The sequence below is a fragment of the Manacus candei genome, unplaced genomic scaffold (genome assembly GCF_025592945.1).
Source record: "Manacus candei isolate 608988 ecotype Guabito, Panama unplaced genomic scaffold, ASM2559294v1 h1tg000046l, whole genome shotgun sequence".
Taxonomy (NCBI): Eukaryota; Metazoa; Chordata; class Aves; order Passeriformes; family Pipridae; genus Manacus; species Manacus candei.
Window position 1 is genome coordinate 13,693,126 of NW_026138094.1, and position 25,177 is coordinate 13,718,302.

Genomic DNA, 25,177 nt, shown 5'->3' on the forward strand with positions numbered 1-25,177 from the left:
GCTCTGTTCTGTGTTTCCTAGATTCGTGACTGTGCTCTGCAAAACCATTTCTCTGGGAAGACCTGGAATGGCTCGAGTCAGCTGGGCACAGCTCACAAGTAGCATTATGAGGGCAAGTGATTCTTCCCGTAAACAAAAATTGTTTGCAGGAGCTTGATTCGGGAAGACATGACGGCACCGGGTACGTTGCATTGCAAACTGTTCAGCTGTGCGAGCCTGTGTGTACTGAGGCGTTAATGCAGAACTGTTGGGCACTGGGCCCAGAACAGATGCGAGGATGAGTGAGAGCAAAGAGACACTGAGGAAGAAGCAGGAGAAGAAAGCACATTTTAGGCTCCTCTATTCCTGCCTGGACAACCGCGGCTTTGGAAACCTGGGCACTGGCCCCAGATGCGTCTTATCAGGAGAAAGTGGGAAGCAACATGATCTGTGGAGAAAACAAACATATTTGTTTTTTTTTAGTTTTCCAATCCTGCAAACAATAGCTGTTTGTAGGCAAATAATCCTCAGGTCTGCATGGCTGGATCAATGCAGGGAGTGGTTCCCATCAGTTCTGTGGTGCCAGACACACTGAGTGGTTTGTAAGGAAACAGGCCCTTGAACTTCACAGCACAGACACTATCTTAGTAGGTTATCATGCACTTGCTTCTGTTCCTGCTCCCACTCTCCTCATCTTCCAGTGCTTGGCCTGGCAGGGAGAGGTGAAGGTGAGAGGAAATAGATGTTGTTTTAATAGAAAAGGCTTCAAATCGTTCAGCTGTTTGTTATTTCCCTGCCACTTACTTTTCCGATTTACTTTTGGAGCCAGGCAAGCTAAAGGAAAAGCCAGTCCTAGCCACAGTTTAATACCTATGATATGCATGAAGAAAATTAATTTGACTGAGGATTTTGCTTCATGAAGTAATTACAGTGCAATACATAAAAAGGCTGTGTTTTCTCTTGAGCCGCCAAAGTCCTGGTTTGCATCATGAGGTCATGTTTAAGATTACAAATGTTTGCACAAATCGCATCTCACAGAGTCTCACATCACTTCTCCTCACCTTTATTGACAGGATTTGTGGAGGTGGAGAGGAACAGGGAAAGAAAGTCTTTAGCCTCAGATGTGTTAAAATGGAAGCTTTAACCCGCAGGGCACAAGAAGGGTGATACAAATACCTGGAGAGTGCTGAGTTCACAGGGTAAGGCTGCTTCAAATTCCAATATATATCCAATGCCTACAACCCTCCTCCACTACTACCAATGGGGAGGGATTGTAGGCATCAGAATAGCCCAAGTAAGGTTGGGTTGACTCAAAAAAACTTGTAATGTATTACAAAAAAATTTGTAATACATACAAATTGCAAAGTATCGTCTGAACAGTCTGATTTTTTTAATTTTTATTTTAATTTTTATTTTTTATGGCACCTCTCTGAATTCAAATCCTTTTGAATTGCACGTGTATACTTTGATAAACTGCATAGACTTGTCTTGGTATAGAATTTGATGTGATGTCTTTCACAACTGAAGGCAGCACTTCAGTTATCACTATTTTGCAGCCAGAAAATATTTGGGAAAACAAAGCAAATCAAAATGCACTGGCAAAGCACATCTCACTGCCTTTACATATCAATTAAACAGTCACTACTGCTACCAGGGAGTCCATAAAATGCCAGTCATATCACAATTGAAACCGATCCATTCTGCCGCCAACCCATATCGTGGAAAATTTGCTCAACAGGGATGAAATTTATGAATTTTAAGTTTACTGAGAAAAATGAACTCAAACCCAAGAAAACTACCCACAGAAAAAAAAGTTACAGGAATATTAGGTTTAAGAAAATTAAGAAAATTCTCAGATTGAAGTCGCTGGAGAGCAATGCCCACTCACCTGCGTGCTCTGCCTTGCCTGGGTGTTTAGGTGGGAGATCTTTAGATCCAGTTTGTTGCACAATGACTGCTGGAGCTGAGCTCAGTGGGAGCTGAGCTCAGTGGGAGCTGAGCTCTGTGTGTCTGTCATCACAGTTCTCGGGCTGTAGGTGACTCACATGGAGAATCCAGAATTATGAAGACCCTTTCTTTAATTCATCGCTGCCTGTCTTCTTTCCTCACTGATAATACAGGGTCAGCATCCTCTCAGAATTGCTGGAAAAGGAAATGGTGCATGTGAAACACTCAGACACTGCTGTCATGAGCACCGTGGAAAAACCACACGGAAATGAATAATTTTGTGCCCAAAGCCCAATTTGAATAACAGGCAGTAAAAAGCCCCATCGCTGCACGTTAAACAAGAGGAGAATAAATCATGGGGGGAGCTGCTCCCTCAGGAGCAGCAACCATTGCCAATGTGGAGTGAGGGGATGCCTGTAGGAAAAGGGTGTGGATAACTCAATTACAGTTCATCTGGATGAGGAAAGCCAGGCAAACTCTGGACACTGCAGGCTGTTGAATGCTGGAGTGCACAGCCTCAGTAGCCTTTCAGAGTATATTGTTTCACACACGTATTTATGTTTGTGTGTGCATGGGCTTCGGGGTATATGGAAAATAAGCAGGATAAGCTTTGGCTCTGTGCCAGGTTAACTGCTCTACACAGCAAAGGGACTGCTGGTCAACTGGAAGCACAGGCTGAGGTCTAGATGCAAAAAAATCATTGAATTGTCAACTGATCAGTTTGTAGAGTCACTCTCAGATGCAAGAACACGTCCTGTAATTGCCCTTGGCACCGAGAGACAGACCAGCACAGGGAACTGTGGTCAGGTCTCATTACTGGCATCAGATTTAGGAGTGTATGTGTCTGATCCAACAGAGGGAAGGCAATCTTTCTTCTGGATGGAAGAGGACACCCTGTCTACTCAGTTTAGGAACTTATGTGAGATACAGCTCTGCAGAGCAGCACAGCTCCAAGGAGTTCACAGCCATCACCATCCCTTCAGCAGGTTAAGGACACATACTGCAGAGATCTCTGCAACAGGAGAACACAACAGGGTGACTCAGTAGTAATGTGACCTTTCATCAGCAGATGCTTTTCCTCTTGTTTCTGACACAGTTATCAACTGCTGCAAACTCAGGTAAATCCCATTTTTTCAGTGCTTCTATCTGAGTGGTGGCATGGCCCTCCAGGAGCACGGGAATGAATGTGAAATGTCTTGCATTTGTTCTTATCAGGGCTCTATTGTTGCTTTTAGGGCATCTCCCACTCAGCAGTCTGGAGATGTGAGTATTTCCACCTCTGTGGACCTGGCATAAGCACCAGTGACAAAAGACACATCTTTCCTGGGGTTGGTGGAGTTCCCGTTTATGACAGGATTGAGTTTGCCTAACAAGAGACCAGTCAGTGTCCACAAAACTGACAATGAAACATTTCACTACTCTCCTTGTGACACTACTAGTGGAAGCACTGCATATGCTACATATATCAGTTAAAGTTTATTATTTCAGCTCTTTCATATGTCACTGACTCACCATTCGTTAGCTTCGGACAACCTTTTAAAGGTCTTACACATCCCCAAACCCTGTATATGGAATTTCTGCCTTAGGTATATCTCATACTGCACCAACATTGACTCAAAGGAGCAATAGTTTTCCCAGCAAAGTCCTGTATAAAATCTTCCTCATGAGAGATAAGAAACAAGGTCATTTCACATGAGACGGCCCACTGGAATGACTCTTTAGACACTGCTTGTCCCGGAACTTCTTATTCATCCTTCTCCTCATCCACATATTTTGTCTTCTAATTGCAAGAGTATTCTCCACTTCAGCTGAGGGTTTCTGTAGGCAAAATACAGATAGAAATGGATAAATTCTATTAATAATGTGTCACCTCTGTAATGATTTGCTCCTTTGAACTATCAAATTGTTGCCTATAGGGTTGTGATACATTCTGGTAAAAATAGAAATGGTGAGTTACTAGAGGCCCAAAGAAGTTCTGTTGCCAATAAGCCCTAAAATGGATCAGTGGCCACATCTTTTCCAGAGATAACAGAGAGAAATATTTTCCATCTTAGACTTCAACTTGCACATCCTCTCAGTCACCTCGTACAGATTACACCTAAGCATAGCTTGAATCCAAACTCCTCTTCATTGGGACTAGGAACATGTTGGTATTTGTTTAAGGGATTCTTTGATGCTTTTGTGAGAAATAGCAATAGTTAAAAATGGAAGGAACATTTCTGCACCAATCATCATCAGATAGGTTTTAATCTGGGCAGACGACCACCAAGGACATCGCGCTGCAGGGAGCAGGGTTTGATTCAGCAGGGTACTTTCCCTTCTGAATCAGCACTAGCTCTACGCCACTGTGATATCACAGGCTATCTGCCTTTGGAAGCGCCAGTATTTTTGAGTATTCTAACAGCAAAGTGCTGACTATTGCTGGGGATTACCGATTCTGTGAAACATTTTGTAAGATAACTTCTGGCATCTTGCCACTTGTTATATGGAAAATATGTTGGATTATCTTCCATGTGTGTGGGGGTGTAAGGGTGCTCCTAGTGTCCTGGCCCCCAGCCTGCAGAGACTTACACATATTTTATTCAGAATGAAGTTAAGCAATACATGATGAACTTGTTCAGGCGCAGAGCCTAGATCTGTCACTTCAGACATGTTCCATATCCTGTAGGACTTCTCGAAAGACAGCATCTTTCTCGACGTTCCAAGTATGCTACTATGAACACCACACTGGAGATTGGCTGGGTGGGACACAAATATGTTGGTTATCAGTGTAAGACATTTCTGTGGAAGGGCCTGGTCCTGCCCTGGCGGGCTGAAGTCCTTCAAATGGGATAGTCAGACTGGGGTGGTCAAACTGGTCCCAGACTCCTGTACACACGCAGGATGCTGTCAGACGTTGCACGTCAGACATTTGATGTAATGTTCTTCTCTTACTATCAGTCCTGGGAACCTCTCCAGAGGCTCTGTGTGAAGGATGGGGTGTAGCAGGTTGGGGTGAGGATGTCAGGGCACCAGGAAGAGCAGAGAAAGGCCCTTGTTCTGGAGGTAGAAGGTGTAACATGACAACTTAGGGGACAACTGTCTGGACAGTCCAACACCGTGCCTGGGGAGGGTGGTGGTATTCCCATGGAGACCCTACAACGGTCCTCCCGTGACTGACTTCTGGGTGCATTTGAGTGGGATGCGAAGGCAGCAGAGAGGGCCCTTCCTCCCCAGACCCATCCCGCTGCCACACTTTAGAAGCCATGGTGACTGCTCTGCTCCCCAAAAGGAGCCCTGTGGGAGCCCCAAGAGATCCTGTGGAGAGCCCGGAGGGAGCAATGTCAGAGCCCTGCAGAAGCCCTCTGGGGAGCCCTCTGGGGACCCCTTGCAGACCCTTCGGAAACTCTTTGGAAACCTTTTGGGAAGCTGCAAAGGACCCTGTGGGAAGCCGTTTGGGGAACCATTTGGGACTGAGGGAAGTCCTGTGGAAGCCCTTTGGGGAGCCCTTTGGGACCCTGTGGAAACGCTGAGGGGAGCCCTTTGGAAGTCTCGAGGGAGCCCTTTGGGACCCTGAGGGGAGCAAAGGGGAGCCCTTTGGAAGCCCTTTGACAACCGTGAGGGACCCTGAGGGGAGCAAAGGGGAGCCCTTTGGAAGCCCTTTGACAACCGTGAGGGACCCTGAGGGGAGCCCTTCGACAGCCCTGAGGGGTTCCCGCTGTCGCGCGCGCGGCGCGCGGGCGCCCCCGTTCCCCGCGCGGCGGCCGCGCTGCCTCGGCGGGGCGGCGCCGCCCGTCACCTGCGGCCGCGCGAGGGGCCGGGGCGGGGCGGGGCGCGGGGCGGGGGCGGCGGCCAATGGGGGGCGGGCGGGCGGCGCACGCGGCGCTCTTAAGGCGGCGCGGGCACTGTCAGCGGGCAGACGGCGCGCGGGCTCGACGGCGCCGCCATGGCCGCCCTCAACGGCGCCGTGGAGAACGGGCAGCCCGACAGGAAAGTGCCGCCGCCGCTACCGCGGCCCCTGCGCAGCCTGGAGGTGAAGTACACCAAGGTGAGCCCGCTCGCCAGCCGTGGGGAGGTGGGCGGCGGGGCCGGGGCTTGGTGGAGTCCCTGTGGCGGCGAGGTGTTAGGTTTTTAATACAGAGTTTTCACCCTCGGTGTTGTTTTTCTTAAACTCTTTTGCTCTTCCTGGTGCCTGAGACAGTAGGTTTATGGGGATTTGAGGTTGAACGAGCAGGTGACAGTGGCATTTCCAATGGAGCAGCTGTTGCCCCAATCCCTAAAGCCCAAAAACTAACTTTTTTTTTTTTTTTTTTTTAAATAAAATGGCCCCGCTGAAGCTGTTGTGCTGCCCCAGGTGCTCTGTGCTCCTGTGGTGCCTGGCACCATCTTCCCTCCCAACCCACTCTTGAACGCCTCCAGCCCTGCAGTGGTGCTCAGTGCAATCCGATTTGGATGGGGTGAGCCCGGGCAGGGTGAGGAGGGGGTTTTATCCCTCAGGAAGCTGCTTGTTGGAGTTGTGTTCAACTGTCCTTGACCCGGTCTGCAGCTCCTCTGCTGGGAGGGGGCTCAGTGCCAGGGGTGGATTTGGGTTCTGGCAAGCCTTGAGAAGGACCAGTGTCCAGCAGGACTGGGCCTTATGGAAGAGCTTTGCCATGAGACTGGAGCCATCCTGCAGCTCTAGAAGTGGTGTTCATGTGAGTCTTGTTGGTGACTCTCTCTGTCCCAACAGAGCTCCTCTATGGCCTCTCTGTGGGATGAGGAGTCAGGCATCGAACCCACACAAACCCTCACCTCTCCACTCTTCATTGAGCTTCCCTTTAAACGGTTGTTCCTGACCTTTTGGATTAAACCAAAGGCTCCTGAGCTCGATAACTCCATCCCTCAGAGGTGAGGCTGGCGTGGAGCTGAGCAGGGCTGCAGAAATCCCTGCTCCCAACACAGCTGTAGCTCTGCGATCGCCGGGTCGCTTTTTGTTCCACAACAGCCTGACCCTCTGCCTTGCGCAGTGAGGAAAATGTCCCGGCTGGTTATGCTGCTGAGGAGCCTCAGCTGCTGTAATTTCAACTTTGTGGCTGGACTAAAAGAACTGGAGGGGCTGAATTAGTGTGTTACTGTTGCATTTTTGTGTTAAGTATTTAAAAAAAAAAAAAAAAAGGAGCATTTGAAGATTATTCCCTTGCAGTGAGAAGAAGTAAACAGCAATAGCTTGTCCGGCGAGGTGTTGATTTGAATTATGCATCCGAAGTAGTGAAACAGATTAGCAATTAGTAGTAATCACTGGACTAGATTAATTTTTAACATCCCAAGTTTATCTGCCCTTTATTTGTGAGATAAACTTGTCATTTAGCAGCAAATTGGATCTGCAGCTGCTGATTGCAGAATGGCGTAATGCTGCACAAACAGCTCTTTCCCGCGTCCAAAATGGACACGGCCATTCGAGTTCTTCTTAAACATCCAAATGTTCTGGTTTTTGTTATTTTTATTGTTGTGAACACTTTTAAACACTCCTTAGGGATCTTATCCTGCAGCCGTGTGTGTTTTAATACATGCAGTTTTGTTCTCCAGAGTTTTGCCAGAGACTCTGTGTGCTGGAAGTAACAAGGTAGTCTCTTAAAAGTGGAAACCAATGTAAATTAAAAGTGGGAGTTTGATGTTTGATCTGATGCTGCTGGTGCATCTGAGTAAATAATGAGCAGCAGTCAATTTTCATAAAACTTCGAGGGGTTTTGTACAAGCTCTGAGTTTCACCAGATGTTTACAGCTGACAGCATGTTTTCCTCTGCTTAGAGGAGATTTTTTTATTTTTGGTTCTACCAGTTATGGGGTTGGGGGAGAGGAAAAAATTTTCAACAAAGATCTTTCTTATAAAGCAGCTTAGTGCTTGTCATGGATGTGTGATGGAAGTGATCTGTCCACAGTTCCTTGTCTCAAATCCTGGGTATGCAGCATGAACAGATGATAAATTATTCGATTTGATTTCAACTCCTGGCACCAAAGACTCGGGATATGTGGTGCAATTCCCAGAATGATGCCAGTGTATATGTTACATTTAAAACAGTCTGATCCTGTCACTCTCATGTTTTACTACTTGTAGGAACATCATTTTCCCACAGAATTCATGTTGAATGTGAAGGAAAGACGGTGTCCTTCCCCAGTCCTCAGTTTATGAGCATATACCTGATGCTTTAATTTTACAGTTCCTGTCATATCTCTCGTATTTATAATGTGACTCTTCTTCATTAGTGAAACGAAGAAAAACTGAATTTAAAATGTGTGAATGTTAAAATGGAGCACTTGGATAACAAAGGTAGTTCAGGAGCATTGGTGTCTTAAACTGGAGTTAATATTTCTAACATTGTATCTTTTCTTGTGACTTCCCTTGGCAACATCTTTGGCAAAATGGTCTCTTTCTTGGCCTGTGTGAAACAGGTGGGTCCAACTGTGCAGCTTCTACACCAGTTACATTTTGCGTGCTTTGTGAAGAAATAGTAAGAAAAAAGCCCTTTCAGGAAGAAAAAACTGCCCAAGGAAAGAAAATTATGACCCAAAGCAGTGGGAATTCCGAACGTAAGAGATGCAACATTAATCTCCTGGTGGTGTGTAGAGACTCATAAACAAGATTGCAAATGTGGATGACTTCCAAAAAAAAGTACTAGCTTACAGCCACTAGCAGGCTACTAATAAAGATTACTTCATCTAATCTTACTTGAAGTATATTTATAAAATATAACACTGCCAAGTTAGATCACAGCGTGGATAAGATGCATGTTGAATCAATTAATTGTATATAGGTATTCATGTTCTGTTTACAGTGAGTAACAACACTCCAGTATTTAATGCATTTTCAGTTACGCAATGCTGGGACTGTTTGTTCTTGCTCTGGAAATGCAATATTTTGAAACACTTAAATCTTGTCACAGATGACTCCAAGTGACGTGGGAGGCTTGATCCAGCCTGTGACAAGGCATGGTGGGGTAGAACTGAGCCAGTCCCCACCCTCCTCTGGGTGCTGCCAGAGGGGGGAGCAAGATGTGGAAGTAGCTCAGGGAGGATACAAACGGCCAAGGAATATTGTGCACTGACATGTAACAAGGGGCTCCTTTTGCTTGAACCATGCAAGCTTCTCTTGGTGTCTGCTTGGTGTTCCCATGGAGATGTATTTCAAAACCCACCTGTTTCTCATTGCCAGATCATGATGGTGTGTTGTGTGAGCCCCATCCTCTGCCTTCCTCTTGCTCAAAACCAACTGGGTGCACAAAGTTTGGATAAATGCTTCTGTATTACAGTCTCCCTGGCAGAGAGACTGAGCGCACTTGACTCGCCACCAATGGAAATCAGAGAGCTCTGGGACCTTTGAAAAGCACTTGTGGGTTTTTTTTGTCTACATCAGTGTTTTCTTTCTCCTGCCCATCCCACTTCCCTTGCTCTCTCTCTTCAGATATTTATTAACAATGAATGGCACGAGTCTACAAGTGGAAAGAAGTTCCCCACCTACAACCCTTCAACGCTGGAGAAGATTTGTGACATTGAGGAAGGAGATAAGGTGAGTGTTGGTAGAAAAGCAGTGCAGAAGACAATTTCCAAAGCACTTCTTTGGAAGTGCTTCTAGGGAAGCACACAGGGGAAAAGCTGACTTTTAACAACAACATCCATCTGGCCAGACTGATTTGAAGGTCTGGGGCACTGAATGTGCTGCTCAAGAATTACATGGGCTGGGTGGGATCAATCCTGTCCAACTCGTCAGAGGCACTTTCCCTGGTAGGAACTGGCTGCTGAGCCCTGTCAGAGGAATGAGATTGAGCATCATTCTTGTGGCATGGACTGGAAGGGAGCAGCCAGCCTGAGGAAATAGTAATGATGGTGTATGCACATCCCTGACAGGACTTGGGCCTTGTGTTGGGAGTGGTTTATAAACCAGCTGCACAGCAGCATGTTGGACACACTGAACTGAAACTTGTCTCTTTATAAACATAGTCAACAAATAACCTGAGTGCTTGGGGGAATTTGAGGTCAGTCGTGCAAACACTGACCACTTACTGCTGGAGATGTGGTGCTGCTTTTCCAACTGGTATTGTGGGTTCTGGCCTCCTGCACAAATGTGGCAACTCCCAGTTAAAACCAAACCAGTATCTCAAGAGCTCTAGCAGTCTTTGGCTAGCCCTGGTTTGCTGTAAGTCAGCCTGGGCTGTAAGAGGATTTGTGACAGTTTGAGGTGAGGAACAATCAAATGTGACACTTTTTGTCCAAAACGTAGGGGCCAACTGGTCTGACCTATGGAAGAGGGCTGGCCCAAGAGCTGGCTTCTTACAGGGTGTCATGGAAAGGTGACTCAACTGCTGTGCTGTACCAAGGCTTTGGCAGCTCATTGCTATGGGCAGTGTGGCCATTTCTGAGATCTTTTTCTTTGTGCCTAAGCTTGTCCAACACTTGTGAGGCCCAATGCCTGGTTTCCAGCAAGGTAGCTGCCTTGGAGATCCTTTCCTAGTAGGACTGAGACTAGCTGAGCAGGGGCAGTGTGTTTTCTGGTATTGTACTATGTAGAGTATAAAGCCTGACCCTCTGGAGATGGGAGCAAACTTGCTTGGGAATGCAATGCAGTGTTGTGTAAGGTAGCTGTGCTTTTTTGGATGGCACTAAAGCAGCCTCCAGGATTCATTGCCATGGGGGATTTGTGTATCCATAGGGCAATTAACAGATCCAGGCAGAACCAAACATTATGTGTAATTTCTTTATACTGACTGGGTAGGACACAACTGTGTTTAATTGCAGTGGCATGTAAACAGTGGAGTTGAAGCTCTGATGCAACTGTATTTTGATAGGCACAAACCATGACATTGTTATTGTTCCCTGAGCTAAGTGTCTCCTCAAGCACCTACAGAGGAGCGTTTCATGTTGCCTCTTACTGACTTAAAGAAAATTGTTATGCAGAACTAAAAGCCCAGTTTTGCAGCTTACCTCCTTGAGATTTGTCCCTGCCTGGATTTGGCTTTTAGCTTGCAGGAGAATCACTGTAAACCTTTCCTTGGGGTCAATCAGTGGATTCCTGTCCCTGGATACTCAGCATGGGAGGCTGACTCCTTTGTGCATGGAAATTGCAGGAAAGAATGTAGGGTAACTCTGGTTTAGTTACTGAAAGCCTCTTCCACCCCTTTATATCATACTTTTAAAAAAATAAAACAATAATTGTTTGCTGTAAGTAGGTTTTTCCAAGGAACTGAGTCGGGTTAGACCTGGATCTGGATTACTTAGAAAACAATTGTGGGTGAGAACAATCCCCAAATAGCTGTTTGGCTTCTGGTGACACTTGCCATAGGACAGTGGGATGTGGTCAAGCTAAGTCCTCTGAGGCTTCATTTGCCCTGGTTGGACTTCCCCCCGGATGTAACTCCAGTCTGCTGGGCTCTCTTCAGGAAGTGGTGAGTTGTATTTGGTGGTGTTTGCCAGTGTCCGTAAGTGCCACCACACTTGTTGTGCTGCTCAGTGCCACCCCAGGGATGTCAGTTCCTGGTACTGGCTCTGGCTTCAGCTGTGCTGTGCCAGGTTTGGCTCTGCCTTCACAACAGGCTGGGAGCAGAACTCCACTTTCCAAGCCCTCAACAGAAACCTGCCCCTCCCTGGCCTTGCAGAGTGTTTTGTTTAGGCTGCACGTGAGGGGTGGGAGTTTGGCAGCCGATATCTCAGTGATGACAGTTCAGTCTGGTGTTGAAACTTGGCCAATGCTTTATGAGCCTCGAAGGAAAAGTTTTGTTGTTTGTTCTTTAGTTACAGAATTGTCCTTGATGGGACAGTTGAGGGATAAAGAAAAGTCTGTGTGGAAAAAGAAGCCCTGGAAATAAAATGGCAGATGTCTTCACTGGATGTTGGGAGGCTTTTTACCTCCCAAAAAGTGTCTTAGTGTCCAACTGTTTGCCAGGTTGATAACAGAAAAGGAATAACTTTCTTCATTAGACTTCTGCCTCATGGGAGTGGTGAAGCCCCAGAACTTCCACTCTGTCTTGATGTAAAATCAGGAATACTTGTGCCATTTTAATGTCGTTGGTGCTGCCAATAACAACTGGAGACAGGCTTTTTCCTTCCAGCAGCTTGCTGACATCCATCAAAGGCAGGGGAAAGGTGCTCCTTCCTCAGAGTGCCCAGCTCAGCTGGTGGCCTCAGAGCACGGGCAGCAGGTCCACAGCTGTGACTGTCGAGCAGACTCATTATGGAGTGTCTGCCATGGTCACTTCTAAACAGTTCACTGCCACACATGGATCTTTGAAGGGTTGTGAGAGGGATTTGTCCACAGTCAGCCTGTCTCCCTCAGACTGTAGTGGTAGGCTGAGGTAAGAGTCCAGCAGACTCCAATGCCCTCAAGAATGATTTTGGATACTTGGGGCTGTTGAGATGCTCTTTGTGGCTGTTTTGAACTCACGTTCAGAAGTTAAGCAATGCAATGTGTTTGCAGGGGAGCAGATCAGGGAACCTCTTTTAATTGACAAACTGTGACATGCTCGTGCCCCATGTCAGAAAAGTGCCTTTCCAAAGATGTGCACAGTGGAGGCTTTTTGAAGGAGTTGTAGTTGAATTGAACAAAGATGGTCTCCACTGGTTGTGCTCCACCCTTGTTCTCCTTAGTGACCACAATGAAGCACTGTGGGACTGAAGCAGAGTGAGGCTTTCTTGCAGGTGTTTTTCCCACTCACGGAGCCACTGGATCTTCACTGTGAGGAAGACACAGGAGAGAGAAAAAAAGGGCAGGGGAGAAAAAGGGAGCAGCAATGAGCAAGACTTGAGGTGGAAAATGGAAGTGGAGGAGGTAGCTTAGAACAAAGAACAGTGTGATTTTTATCCAGGGGGGAAAGGTATGTGGTTGTGTAACTGGGGGTTGTATCATAATGCAAACACCAAGGTGGATATGAAGGTTTGCAGGCACTTCCAGGGTTGCAGTGCTTGACTTTGCAATCCTAATATTCTCTTAGTGGAGCTTTTTGTGTAATACTCAATGTGTTATAGATCCAGACTGAGCACCAGGATGCACAGGATCTCCTCCTCCTGTGGTTTTGTGCACCACAATGTGTTCCTGGCACCTTGACAGTTACGAGTCCCTTTGTCACGCCTTGTGCCTACCTATTGCAACATGCCTGCAATGAACATGCCATTCAGACTCCCCTAATGCCTAGTCATAACAGGATGGATTAAGAATGGCATTTTGGCCTTCCTGAAGAATTTCCTTGTTTTTGCTGGTCTCTCAGCCCTATTGAGGCTGTGCAGGCTCTCAGGATCTCACTTGGTGGTGCTACCCTGAGGGTGTTTAGGGAAAGCCTGTTTGTTTGTGTGACAGTGACTGCAGTCCCTGAGCTGCTATTTGTACCCATCATGTCTGAGAAAAGAGACAAGAATGAAGACAACCATCTACAGGAATTGCAGCAGGACTTGTGCTCTCATGTTTCGAGGATGGGGAAGATCTGGGCATGCACTGCAGTCCTCTGCCCACACAGCCATCTCACCCCTGTTCTCTGAGACCCTCAGTAGCAAAGGCATTGTGCCACTGCAGACCCAGTTCCCTGCATGTCAGTGCTCCCAGGCTGGTACAGAACTAATTAATTACTGCTAAGGGAAGACTTGTTTAAACCTGACAGGCTTTTTATGTTCCTTTGCCTGCTTTGTCATGTAAAATATTGCTGCCTTTCAGCTTGAGCCTTCATTCCAGCAGGCAGGATGGGGAGTACCTGAGTGTGCAGTGGCTGGTGGTGCCTTCCAGATTTCATGATGTGCCAGTTTGAATCCAGATCAACTCAAGTGGAGTGAGCAGTTTTGAAGGCCTGTTGTGCCTGGAGGTGACGGGCTCCAGGCAGGATGTGCCTGTCTGCACTCAGTGGCTCCTCACCACTCTGCCTTACCAGCATCCTTTGCTAGACCAGAGCCGTTCCTTAGCAGCACAGGTTTCCTCCAATAATTCCCCAGCAGTGTTCTTCCAAAAGGGTGGATTTCTTCAGTATAAATCAGGTTATTTCAAAGCTGTGTAATGTGTTTGTAAAGAAAAGGAGCCAACTTTAATCTAAGGTGCCATTGCCTTGGGTGATGACTTGCTGTTTTGACCAAGAACTTTTTGAGGTGGCAACATGTCTCCCTATAACATTTTTTCTTGGTTGAGCACCACACATCTCCCCATGAGGGGAGAGTGGCCAGACCTTGCTGGATCAGTGCAGAGGCTTATTTCCTAATTGTGTCCAGACAAGACCTGGCATTAGACGTAGGTGAGAGCAACTGGTGAAGTTCTGTGAGGAACAATCAAGGCTCCTTTCCCACCCTTTTGAGCCATATATTGCAGTGAGGTGCAAGCTCTCCATCAGCTGAAGTGAGGCACAGGCTGTGCCAGACATTACATACAGCAGGAGCCTGTCCAAAGCTTTATGTGTGCTTGGGCTACAGCCTTGGCCTCGTGGATGCTGGTGGCAATGTTCCTGTTGATTCCATTGGATTGTGAGGTTGCCCTTGGCTTTGGTTTTTTAATCAATGTATGTGAGATGAAGGGAGGAGTTGAGGGTCTATTGTGGCCAGACCAAATGCATGAAGCTTTGGGGAAGTGGTGCTGTGAAAAGAGAGGGAACTTGCTGCCCACTTGAGTAGTCACTTGGGTAAACAGAGTTAGATTTGGTTGAGAGGATGGTAAAACTGTAGGGAGATGAAGGGAGAATGGAACCAAGTATGTGTAGGTGAAATGCCTTTGTCATGTTACTGAAGAGCAAACCCTTTCCCATCTGGTAGAGATGTTCTGTAAGTGTTTTAGGATCTAAGGGAGCTTTTTAGTGTGTTAACTGCCATTGGCATGAGTTCCAGGGGGACTGAGTGGTGGGATCTGAGCTGTGATTGTTCCCCTAGATAAAACCTTGATCTCACTGGGGGACTTTCCTGCCCACACTTGTTTAGAGGAGGCTGATTCATGTGGGCCAGTGGCCTGTCATGCTTGTTTCTCCAACTCCCCCAGTGTCACATCCTCTATTGGCAGGAACACGATTCTGGATTATTTTATAAACAAATCAGTTACATTAAATTGCCCTTGCAAGACCCTGTTGGTACTTTGACCTCAAGGTTGTTTACCAGCCCAGGCCAAACCTGAAACATATTCCAGGCTTGGATTCAAATCCAGGAGTAAAATGGGAGTGGTTTTGTCGGACAACTTGGTTTTAGCCATCACAGCATCAATAAGGAACCAGCCTGAGTGGGGTTTCTGTGCCATTGTCCAGCTCCTTCCTTGTAACCTGAGGTTTTCTTGTGTATGTGGTGCTGCAGCCTGATGTGGATAATGCAGTGGAGGCAGCCAAGGCAGCATTCCAGAGGGGCTCTCCATGGAGACAGATGGGTGCCCCAAGCAGAGGACGACTCCTGCACAAACTGGCTGATCTTCTGGAGCGAGACAGAGTCATCCTGGCAGTAAGTACTGGGAGCACTGAGAGACCAGCAACAGTTGGCTGATAATTCAGCTCCATCCCTCTGATGCATCCGCATATACCTGATATTTTTCTTTTTCTCCTTTTTATGAGGGGCAGAAGAGTCTATATAGGAATCATGACTTTCTTCCTCTTTCTGCAAGTTGACTTTATATAGTTGACTTCTTCAAAACTTTAGCTAGTTATTGAAGTGATTACAGATATTAGTACTCAAATTTTCAAAGCAATAAACACACTTTTTCTTAGCTTAACAGTCATTAATGTTCACAGCTGTCCAGCTCTTATCTTTTAAAAAAACATACTAAAACAATGAAAGAAAACCAATGAACCAAAACAACCCCAAACCACCACAGCTGACTCAGTCTTTATTACAAAAATGCAGGGCCAGTTTAACACTTGTGCAAATTTCTTCCCCTAAAATGGGGAGCTGGAAAGAGAATTTTTCTCTTGCTGAATATCATCCAAAGTTTAAAATGTGTGTAAGTGGGAACCGTTCCTTTCCCTACTGAATGTATTGGCTCAGGAAAATCTGTCTATAGCTGTGAAGCTGTGTTAACTTGGACATCTGCACTGAAAAACTATTGCTAATGGTTCCATGGTCCTGTCCTGGAGGAGTCCTGCTGGTGCAGAACAAGGGGATGAGAACCTGAGCTAAAACACACTGCAGTTGGTAGGAACCTTTAGACTCCATGGGCATTGCACATCTTTCCAAATCACACTCCCAGATCCTCAGCTTAGGGCTGCTGTCCCTCCATACCCAAGCTCTTGGATCTGAGCACTCTCCAGTTCAATGCTGCACTTTTAGCTTCATGGGAATGGCATTTATGACATTCTGTGCTGTCAGAGGTGCAGGTTCCTGAGCCAGGGTCCTGCTGAGGTCAGTAGGAATTACACATGTGGGATGTGCTTAGGAGCCTGTACTTGCATGACTGCTTTGAGCTGAGTTTCTTTCCCCATCACAGTGTCTCTCAACCACATGACAGCTTTCAGTTTCAGCAGGACAAAACCAAACTATTTGGATCTAAAGGCAGTTCTGGCCAGCAAATAAAAGTGGGGAAAAAAATGTGTGTGAGAATAAACCCTGTTCATTTTTGCTCACTTTTTGATGTGACTTTAGAGGATCCTGCTTTTTCCATAACCAGAGCACTCACTTCAAGCTTTCTCTGTCCTTCTAGTCTGGGAGGGCTTGTTTGGCATTGCTGTTTGCACTGCAGAACACCAGCCCTTAGCTGCCTTGGCTGTGTGCTAAGTAATGACTTATAAAAATCAGTTGTTTTAGCAGACATTCAGTGGATAACAATCCCAGTCATTCCAAGGGGAATGTCTGTTCAAGTGCTGTTTGGACCCTAATGTCTGTGGAAGATGACAGGGTATGACTTCATGTGTAAACAAAGATGTTCCAATCTACCAAGGGATAGTACTTCCTTTATGGATGTGCTGGCCATTTGTACCAATATCCCATTTAATGACCTGAGTGGAGAACAAAGCATTCCCTGAGCTAATGTCCAGAACAGTGCAAAGGACACAGGCTGAGCCTGGACTTTGTTTAGGGCTGCTCAACACCGGTGCAGCTTCAGTGGAGCAACTTCTGCCTTGCCTTGGTCTCAGCACAGATCTGAGCCCAGAGGTTACTTCACCAGAACTCTGTAAAAAATGTGTTTTCTATCACTGGACAAAAGAGGCTTTTCAGAGGTTGGGTTTAGGGTTATGAAGTAGAAAAAATAGATTTTTTTTTTTTTTTTTTTCACATAAAAGGCAAGTGGGTCTGACTGATTTCAGTGACACCATCTGGAATGCAGAACATCTGCGTTGGAGGGTCAGTTATGGTGAAGTCATGACTGGCTTTGTTTCTGACCAGTGCCCCAGACCCCCTGTATCCCACCCACACTCACCTTCTGGGGGCTTCTGGAAGGTGACCTTTCATCACAGCCACTGGACAAAGCAACTCCTGCATGGATCAGGGTTATCTGGTCTAGTCTCCCTTCTGCCTAATTTGTGTTACAAGCTCATTCCTTAAATATAAGAGGAGGGAAGAACACCCTGTGTCTTCAGAATAAGACAAAATAAAGCTGAGAAAGAGTTACTCTAAAAGCTTTTTTTTTCCCAAGAAAAAACCCATTAATTTGTCTTTTTAACTTGTTTTTTTCAGACTCTGGAAACAATGGATACAGGAAAACCTTTTCTTCAGGCTTATTTCATTGACCTGGAAGGCTGTATAAAAACACTTCGGTATTATGCTGGATGGGCTGATAAAATTCAGGGCAGAACTATCCCAGTGGGTGAGTTGTGAGTTCCTTCAGACCCAGTTTTAGAGCTGGGATGGGATTGGGCTTTAGGGGGTGGGAGGGAGATCCGTGGAAAGGCTGGCTTCTGAAAACCTGCAAAAATAACCTGCTCTTCCTTGCTATCCCAGGATGCATTTTAAGCAGAGGTGTTTCAATATTTAAACTAATGGAAGAACTATGTCAAGGCCTGTATGGATCTCAGAAAAATAATGGATGAGCTCTTCTGCTGCTTTTTTGACAGAGAAACTTTTTTGGTTTTGAATCCAGATTAATTCTTAAGGAAAACACCCCACATGTTATAGGGGAAATTATTTGTAGGGACCACTGAAATAAATTAAGATACCAGAGAGTGTAAGGACAGAGTTTTCTGGGGAGAATTGTATGAAGGCAGCAGAGCTTGTGCCATTGCAGGTGCCACAGGGATGTGGCAGAGGGTTGATGTGGAATCCACCAGTGTCTCCCACCTCACTGACATTCCTGCATCCATGGTATTGCTGGCTCAGATGTTCAGAGAGATCATGTGGTGCTTTTTCTTAACTTTTATTGAAGAGGAGGTCTGAGTTGTTGACTCCTCTCAGGAGTCAAAGCACTGAGCTCTTTGGGGGACCTTGTCAAGTTTTCTGACACTTAAAAGAGGTTTTCAAAACGTTTCCTAGGCTGCAGAGTCAGCGCAGTCACACAGAAAGAAGGCTTTGGTTCAGCTATATAAGTTGAAGTATGGTTTTGGGGAGAACAAATCAAGACAATGAATATCCATGTGGCACAATGGGCAAAGTGGTGTATTTTCAAATTCAGCCTTTTTTTGTCCCTGTGTGCAGGTGATCACTGAGGCTGTAAAAATGACAGGCACTGCAGACAAAAATTATTCACCAGGAGAAGGACTCTGAAGGGCTGACTGGTTCAGTCTCTGCAGGCAGCAAAGGGAGTCATGTCAGCCTTATAAATAGAGATGTCACCCTTATTCAAAGTAGTGTAAAGCTTTGCTTGCCTGGACACTGCTTGTTTGTCCTGATTTGAGATCACTTCCAAAAACTCTCATTAGAAGTGTTCATGTTCTCTCTCAGATCTTCCCAATAAAACTGGGTGTTCAGCAAGAATGAATTTGAAAGGCAAATGTCCTTCCTGCTTTCTTTTTGAAAGAGTAACAGCAGTATTTTAAGATGAATGGTGTTACTTTAATCCCAGAGTTCTTACCAGAAGTGCAATTCCTGTTACACTGAACATGATTCCTGTACAAAATGGGTTTAAAAACACTCCCCCTCAGGGAGACAACTTCTTTGCTTCCTTCAGTGAGACACAACATGAATGAAATTTGTGCTTGCTCTTCAGTGTGGTGAAGAGCTCAACCTCAATGCAGGGATTTATCAGAAGGAATTGAATCCCTGGTTTTGAAAGGCTCCACTGTAACCATGAGCAGTGTTTGGCTTTGGAGCTGACACAAGACCTTTACCCAGAGACATCTCCATCCATCTGGGATGTCCCAGAGGCACGAGTTAAGAGGAACAGATATGGGGTTCTTTGTCTAACACAGGTTTAGTTCTGTCCCCAGCCTTTTAGGTGCAGTTGTCTTACACATTTTCTGTGCAGGTGAGGATTTTGACTGTTTTGTTGTCTTTTTATCCTCTGTCTTGCAGATGAAAACTTTGTGTGTTTCACCCGGCACGAGCCGATGGGTGTCTGTGGAGCCATAACCCCAGTAAGTACCAGTGATGCTGCCCTGCATCTCCCACAGAACTGGGAAAGTCCATGTGCACTCCCATCCTACACTGCAGCCTCCTGCTCCCTGGTTAAGCCCAGCTGTTCTGCAGGGAACTCCCATCTCAGTGGCCTGATGTAGTTTCTTGTTTTACCCCCATGCCAATTGCTCTTGGCAGCAGAAATCCCCTGCAATGGAAGGGTGGGTCTCCTAATCAGACGCTCTGTTCCTCTCTGAGGCTGACACCAGTCACCAGAGACCAGTCAGAGCTCTCTGACTCTCACACTGCTGGGACACCCATCTCGTCATTACGTCTGCTGGCTCTTTGCTGCCTCGTGCTGATGCATAGTTTTGAGTTTTAAATCATATCCATTATTAATAAAGCCTGGCTGTTCTCTGAGCTTTCTGGGATTACATCTCACTGAATAGAGTTTTCTTTTCCTTGAGGTCTCGTTCTTTGCTGAGGGGACAGTGTGGCTAGTTCTTGGAATACCTCCAGTGTTACCATGTGTTGCTTGCTCTCTTTAAACAGACAGCCAGGAAGACTTTACAGCTACATGGAAGACATAGTTTGTTCCTGTCTGGTTGTAAAATGCTTTGAATGTGGTATCCTGTAAGTCATGAGGTAAATGGTGTTGTGTCAAGATTCTCTGTTTGGATACAGCACCAAGCCTGCCAGAGTTCAGGAAACCTTTGGACAATGGTCTCAGGCCCATGGTGGGATTCTTGGGGCTGTCCTATACGGGGCCAGGAGTTGGAGTTTGGTGATCCTAATGGGTCCCTTCCCACTCAGGGTATTCTATGATTATATACTTGGATCAATAAGAGTCCACAGAGGATTTTGACCTTTGGGATAAGGAGAGACTGAAAGAAATGCATGTAGGGTGTTGAATGCATGTGGACCCTGGGAATACCAGGTCTAGACTACTTCCCAAAGATGTCTGGGAAAATTCTGCTTTTTCTTTCAGCAGGATTGAATCTAAATTGCCAGTGATAAGAGGACATGGTCTATTTGGCAATGTGAGGGTGAGGCAGAGTGGGAGATGGTCAGTAGGATTTATCAGACATTTGTCTTGGTAACTTTTGCACAGCTTTCCTGGCTGAGCAACAAATGTGACTGCTTGTGAGCAGAATTTATGACTTAAGATCAAAACCTCAGGTTCCTCACACCAATCATCAATTAAAAGGTCACACTTGTCCACCTTTGGCACTCAACAGTGCTTTGGAAACTATCCTTTGAAAAACCTACATGATGTAGGATGCTTTGGAAGGCCACTGTACGGGAACACAGTGGGACTTGTAAGATCTCAGGTTGACCCTAGATCAGCAATAAATACAATAGAAAATACAGAACCAAATTTGACTCAAGTTCAACACTGTGTTTGTAAAAAGGATGATTGGGGTCAACAAAACCACATCTGTCTTCAGTTTACTCAGAACAAATCTTCTCCAGTTTTTTTTTCCCAATTCGATCTCAGTAACACCAACAGTCCGTGGGTTTCTATCTTCCTACTTGACTGAAAAAGATTCTGTCACTGTTCTGTATATGTCTCCCTAGACCAATTAACAGTCCTCCCTTTTTCCTGTGGCTTGACTATATTTAAACCAGTGTTCTTAGCAAGGGAGGTTCTAAGAAAGTGCAGCATATGGCTGATTTTTATCCCAAGGTGATATCATGAGGCAGCCCTGGAGTCCTTTACTGTTATTTTCACCAGTCACTCTGCAGCAGAAAACTCCTAATGGAGCTATGTCATGCTCTGAAAGTGTAGAAAAGCAGTGTGGGTGTGAATGGCTCAAGATGCAAAGTCAGGCCTCTAAGAAGGCTTAGGAGAAAAAGACAAATGGGCAAATTATGGGATGTGGCCATTGGAGAGGATCACTGAAATGGAACAGACCTGGGAAAAAGAGTGAAACATGTTAAAGAATAGCACTTGAGACTAAATTCTGCTTTGTCTCAGGCTGCTGGGTTAGAACGGAACTCATTGCTTAAAAGTTACACTGCTAATTTCTTTGTAAGTGTGAATCTGTGGATTCCTAACATATTTGGCTTCTTTGTTGATAGTTAAAGCCCTTGGCTTGAGTCTTGACAAGAAGTCCCCTTACTGTTGGCCTGCTTCCATCATCCCTGAAGCAGCATTAATTATTTTTAATGAAGAAATCCTTTCTACTGCCAAATGACCTTTTTGAGATTCATTGTGAGCTACATTTTCCACTTCTTGCTTAGGCTCCAAAATCTACAAATACACATGACCATGAAAGAGATTAGCACAGAGTAAACTGATGTGGACTGGTTCCTAATTCTAAATTAGAAAACTAATTGGAAAGGAACAATTTACAATTTGAAGGGAGGATAAGAACTCCCCTAGATTTCCATGACTGAACAACCCACTGCAGATTCCTAGTTATAAACCTGGAACTGAATGGTATTGTGTAACTCCTGACTACTCAGCCAATGCCTAACAGACAAAAATGAGGTTTTTTTCAATGAGTAGTTGCACCCTGCGATTCCCCACATACGGATGCTGTGCAAAAGTGATACATCAGGAAACTGCCTCCAACACAGTTTCTGTGAACAGCCAAAATCCTACACGAAGTGTGATCAAACTCCCGTAAAGAATGAGGTCACATCATACAGAAATTTGTCCAACTTACAGGATTAGCGTGAGGACTGCCAGCAATATTAGGGATCTCAGGGGGAAATCAAGGAAGTTATGCTCTGTAGTCCAGGCAAACACAGTATTGTAAGCAGATACTTCTCTTCATGGCTTTCCTCCCAGTTCTTTTTCTCCCTGAGCTGTGAGAAGGTGGGGAAAACACTGTGTGGAAGTGAGTAGGTGACTGTGCCAGGCTGGTCTGACCCGTGACTTGTGTTCTTGCAGTGGAACTTCCCCTTGCTGATGCTGGTTTGGAAGATGGCACCAGCCCTGTGCTGTGGGAACACTCTGGTTATCAAGCCAGCTGAACAAACTCCCCTCACGTCGTTGTACATCGGCTCTCTGGTCAAGGAGGTGAGGAAATCTCAACACCCTGTCGAGGTTCTCTTAAGGTTGTAAGCAGAATTTTTGAATTGGCTGTCCAGAGTTTTAAATTTTAAAGATATTAAAGCCTCACAAGGGAAAGTGAGAACAAACTCTGTATTCAGTGTTTCTTCACAAAGACCTTCGTGACTGACAGTGACTGGCTGGGAGCAAAGATCACAAAACCTGTACATTTTTCTCCTTTCTCAGGAAACTGCAGAGAGAAAAAATGGTGCTTTTATTCCTCTGCCTTGTCTTCCCTTCTCCCAAATGAGGGAAAAACAACAACTCAGTTTTATTAGACAATGGGACAAAAAAGAGTGTGATTAGACAGCAGTGTTGTGTTTGTTGTTTTTAAGTGGGATAATTCAACCAAGACAGAGTGTCCTGGGAAACAATTCTTTGTCATTTCTGTGGTTCATAGAACAATTTAGCTATGTCTGGCCTGTAAAGTCAACTGAAATAAAGGGAAGATTGTAGGTTGGGGGTTTAAAAATGTTGCCTTAGGGCTTGTCAGGTATGATCTGTTGTGCCCTGTTCATCATACAGAGGGGGTGGGAGGTGCACAGAACCTTCCAGCACTGGTCAGAACATCAGCTTCCTATGGCTACAGATGTGACTCACTGAGGGAAACCAAAGGAGTTGTGGGTATGCTTTTTCCTCTCAGCTGGAAGTCTGTTTGTTAGGCTCAGTCAAATGATGCTGATGATTTTGTCTGTTCTTGGCTTAGCCTGGGAGAAAACAGAAGGATATGTTGATAATTGACACTTAGGGCTTCTCCATCAGGAAAGGAAGTGGGGAAAAATAATACCAGTGAAATATTTCCTACAATTGCTTGACTTAATAAGATCACACAAGGTGAGTGCAGTTGTCATGGCTTTTAGTGAGCCCTGCCACACCACTGCTTTTTTCACTCTGACATGCAGCTCCCCAAACACAGGCATAGCATCTTCCCCCCCAAAAAAACCCATTCAGTTCTGGTAAAATTAATGTTTTGAGCTGGAATTCTAAGCTCGCTGTTTCTCACAGTTGATCTTCAAGGCAGAAGTGTAATTAGAGCAGAATAATTTTATTTGGAGATGCTCCTTTCTCCACCCAAAATTAGCTAAATTCTTTGCAGTTTTTCAGAAGAATAAGTTAAACTTTTTTGGTTTTCATCTTTAAAAGGATGCAGAAGATGTTACCACACAAGTAAAGCTACGTGTTGGGTTCAATGAAATAATTTCAGGCCAACCAAAATATTTTGGCTTTCATTTTTGCTGAAAAACAGAAAAAACTTTTTGGCTCAGGATGTCCTGAACCAATTTTTTGCTTCCTTGTGGCTTTGCTGCTTACTCCAAACACCATTACTTGCACAGTTTGACACGCAGTGTTTGCTTGAAAACTCATTAGCCAAGACACAAACTCTATTAAGTGCACTTTTGTCATTGTCACATCTAGAGAAGAAATGAGACTGCCCTTTCAATTTATGAAGGGAAAACTGGGGAAAAAAGGTCTTATGAGGATAACTTTTTGCAAGATAGTACATGAGCAATTGCTTCCTTTTTTATTTAAAAGGAGAAACTGCATTTATTGAGATTTTTATACTAAAAAGTCATAAGAAACAAAGCAAATGTGTTACATTCTGCAATTCCATCATTGGAAATTGCAGGAAAAACAACCTTGTGCTATCAGTAGTAGGGAAGGACTAACCTAGAAGAGCATAATCCTTGAAACTCCAGTAAATCTCTCAGTTCTCCTTGCACTAGAATTTCACCTAAAGTTTTGCTATTTGTCTCTTTTGGCAAAATTACTAGTTGGCTAATCTAGGTTGTAAATGTGGTGGAAACTTGCATAAGTCTGTTACCATCTGCTTTTGTATTCCTGTTTTATTAGCCCCATCATCTAGTGAGGTTTTACTGACTTCTTAATCCCTCTGGCCCCTGAAGAACCACAAACATCAACCTTTGTTCAAAGCAAACTTTCATTCAGTTACCCCTTGGCTCCAGCTGCACTGCAGTAGCTGGGGGCCAAGTTTGGCCAAAAGACTCACTCTCTTTAGACTTGAAACTGGGATTTCTCCAAGAATTCTTACTGAAACTTGGCATTTCCTAAGCATGGCTGTGAGTTTCACCCACGTCTACTCCAGCTGGTAGCACCCAGCCATGTTACTGGAAAGTCTGGAAAACAGGGATGTATCTGGTAAGAGCTCCAAGGAGTACAGTACAACTAATTCAAGCTCCCTGAGAAACGAACTGTGCTCTCAAAATCTCTACAGATCTGTATTTAACCTCTGTTTCAGGTGGGTTTCCCTCCTGGTGTGGTGAACATTGTGCCAGGCTATGGCCCCACAGCTGGAGCTGCAATTTCTACCCATGACAATATTGATAAAATTGCTTTTACTGGATCAACCAAGGTAGGTGATGGATTTCTCATAGGACACCTGCTGTCCCTCTTTGCATTCTCTTCTAAACTGTCATTCCCATAGGACTGGACCAATGAAATGTTGGTGATTTCTGTATAGCCAACACCTTTTTCCATCACATTCTGTGGGACAGGACTTCTCAGAAGTGTTTGGTATTTGTCTAATTCAGGTCCTTGTGCTGATCCCACATCTCTGTAAGCTGAGTTTTGCCAAACCACCATATTTTTGTCAGAACTGAATAGGTGCTCTGATACAAGACAGTGTACAGGGCAGGCTGGCAGTGACTTAACACCATGTCATTGACCTGATGGAGCTTCTGGGCAAGTTTTCCTGCCAGTCCTGCCCTGCAACTGGAAAACATGTCAGTCAGAGCCCTGAACAATTCTTCCTTGGCTTTAGTTACCTCTGAGGAACTTAGGACTTAAACAAAAACATGGCCC

At 45.3% G+C, this 25,177-nt stretch overlaps 1 protein-coding gene across 1 annotated transcript in view; it reads left to right on the forward strand.

The window, feature by feature from the left end:
- Positions 1-5,800: 5,800 nt before the first annotated feature.
- The window catches only part of ALDH1A3 (aldehyde dehydrogenase 1 family member A3), a 35,037-nt gene continuing 15,660 nt past the window's right edge, over positions 5,801-25,177 (forward strand). The window contains exons 1-7 of the mRNA XM_051796555.1: positions 5,801-5,953; positions 9,344-9,448; positions 15,178-15,318; positions 17,485-17,614; positions 19,255-19,316; positions 22,196-22,324; positions 24,615-24,728. Coding sequence (XP_051652515.1) covers positions 5,852-5,953; positions 9,344-9,448; positions 15,178-15,318; positions 17,485-17,614; positions 19,255-19,316; positions 22,196-22,324; positions 24,615-24,728 — 783 coding nt within the window. The 5' untranslated portion in view covers positions 5,801-5,851. The remainder of the gene's footprint in view (positions 5,954-9,343; positions 9,449-15,177; positions 15,319-17,484; positions 17,615-19,254; positions 19,317-22,195; positions 22,325-24,614; positions 24,729-25,177) is intronic.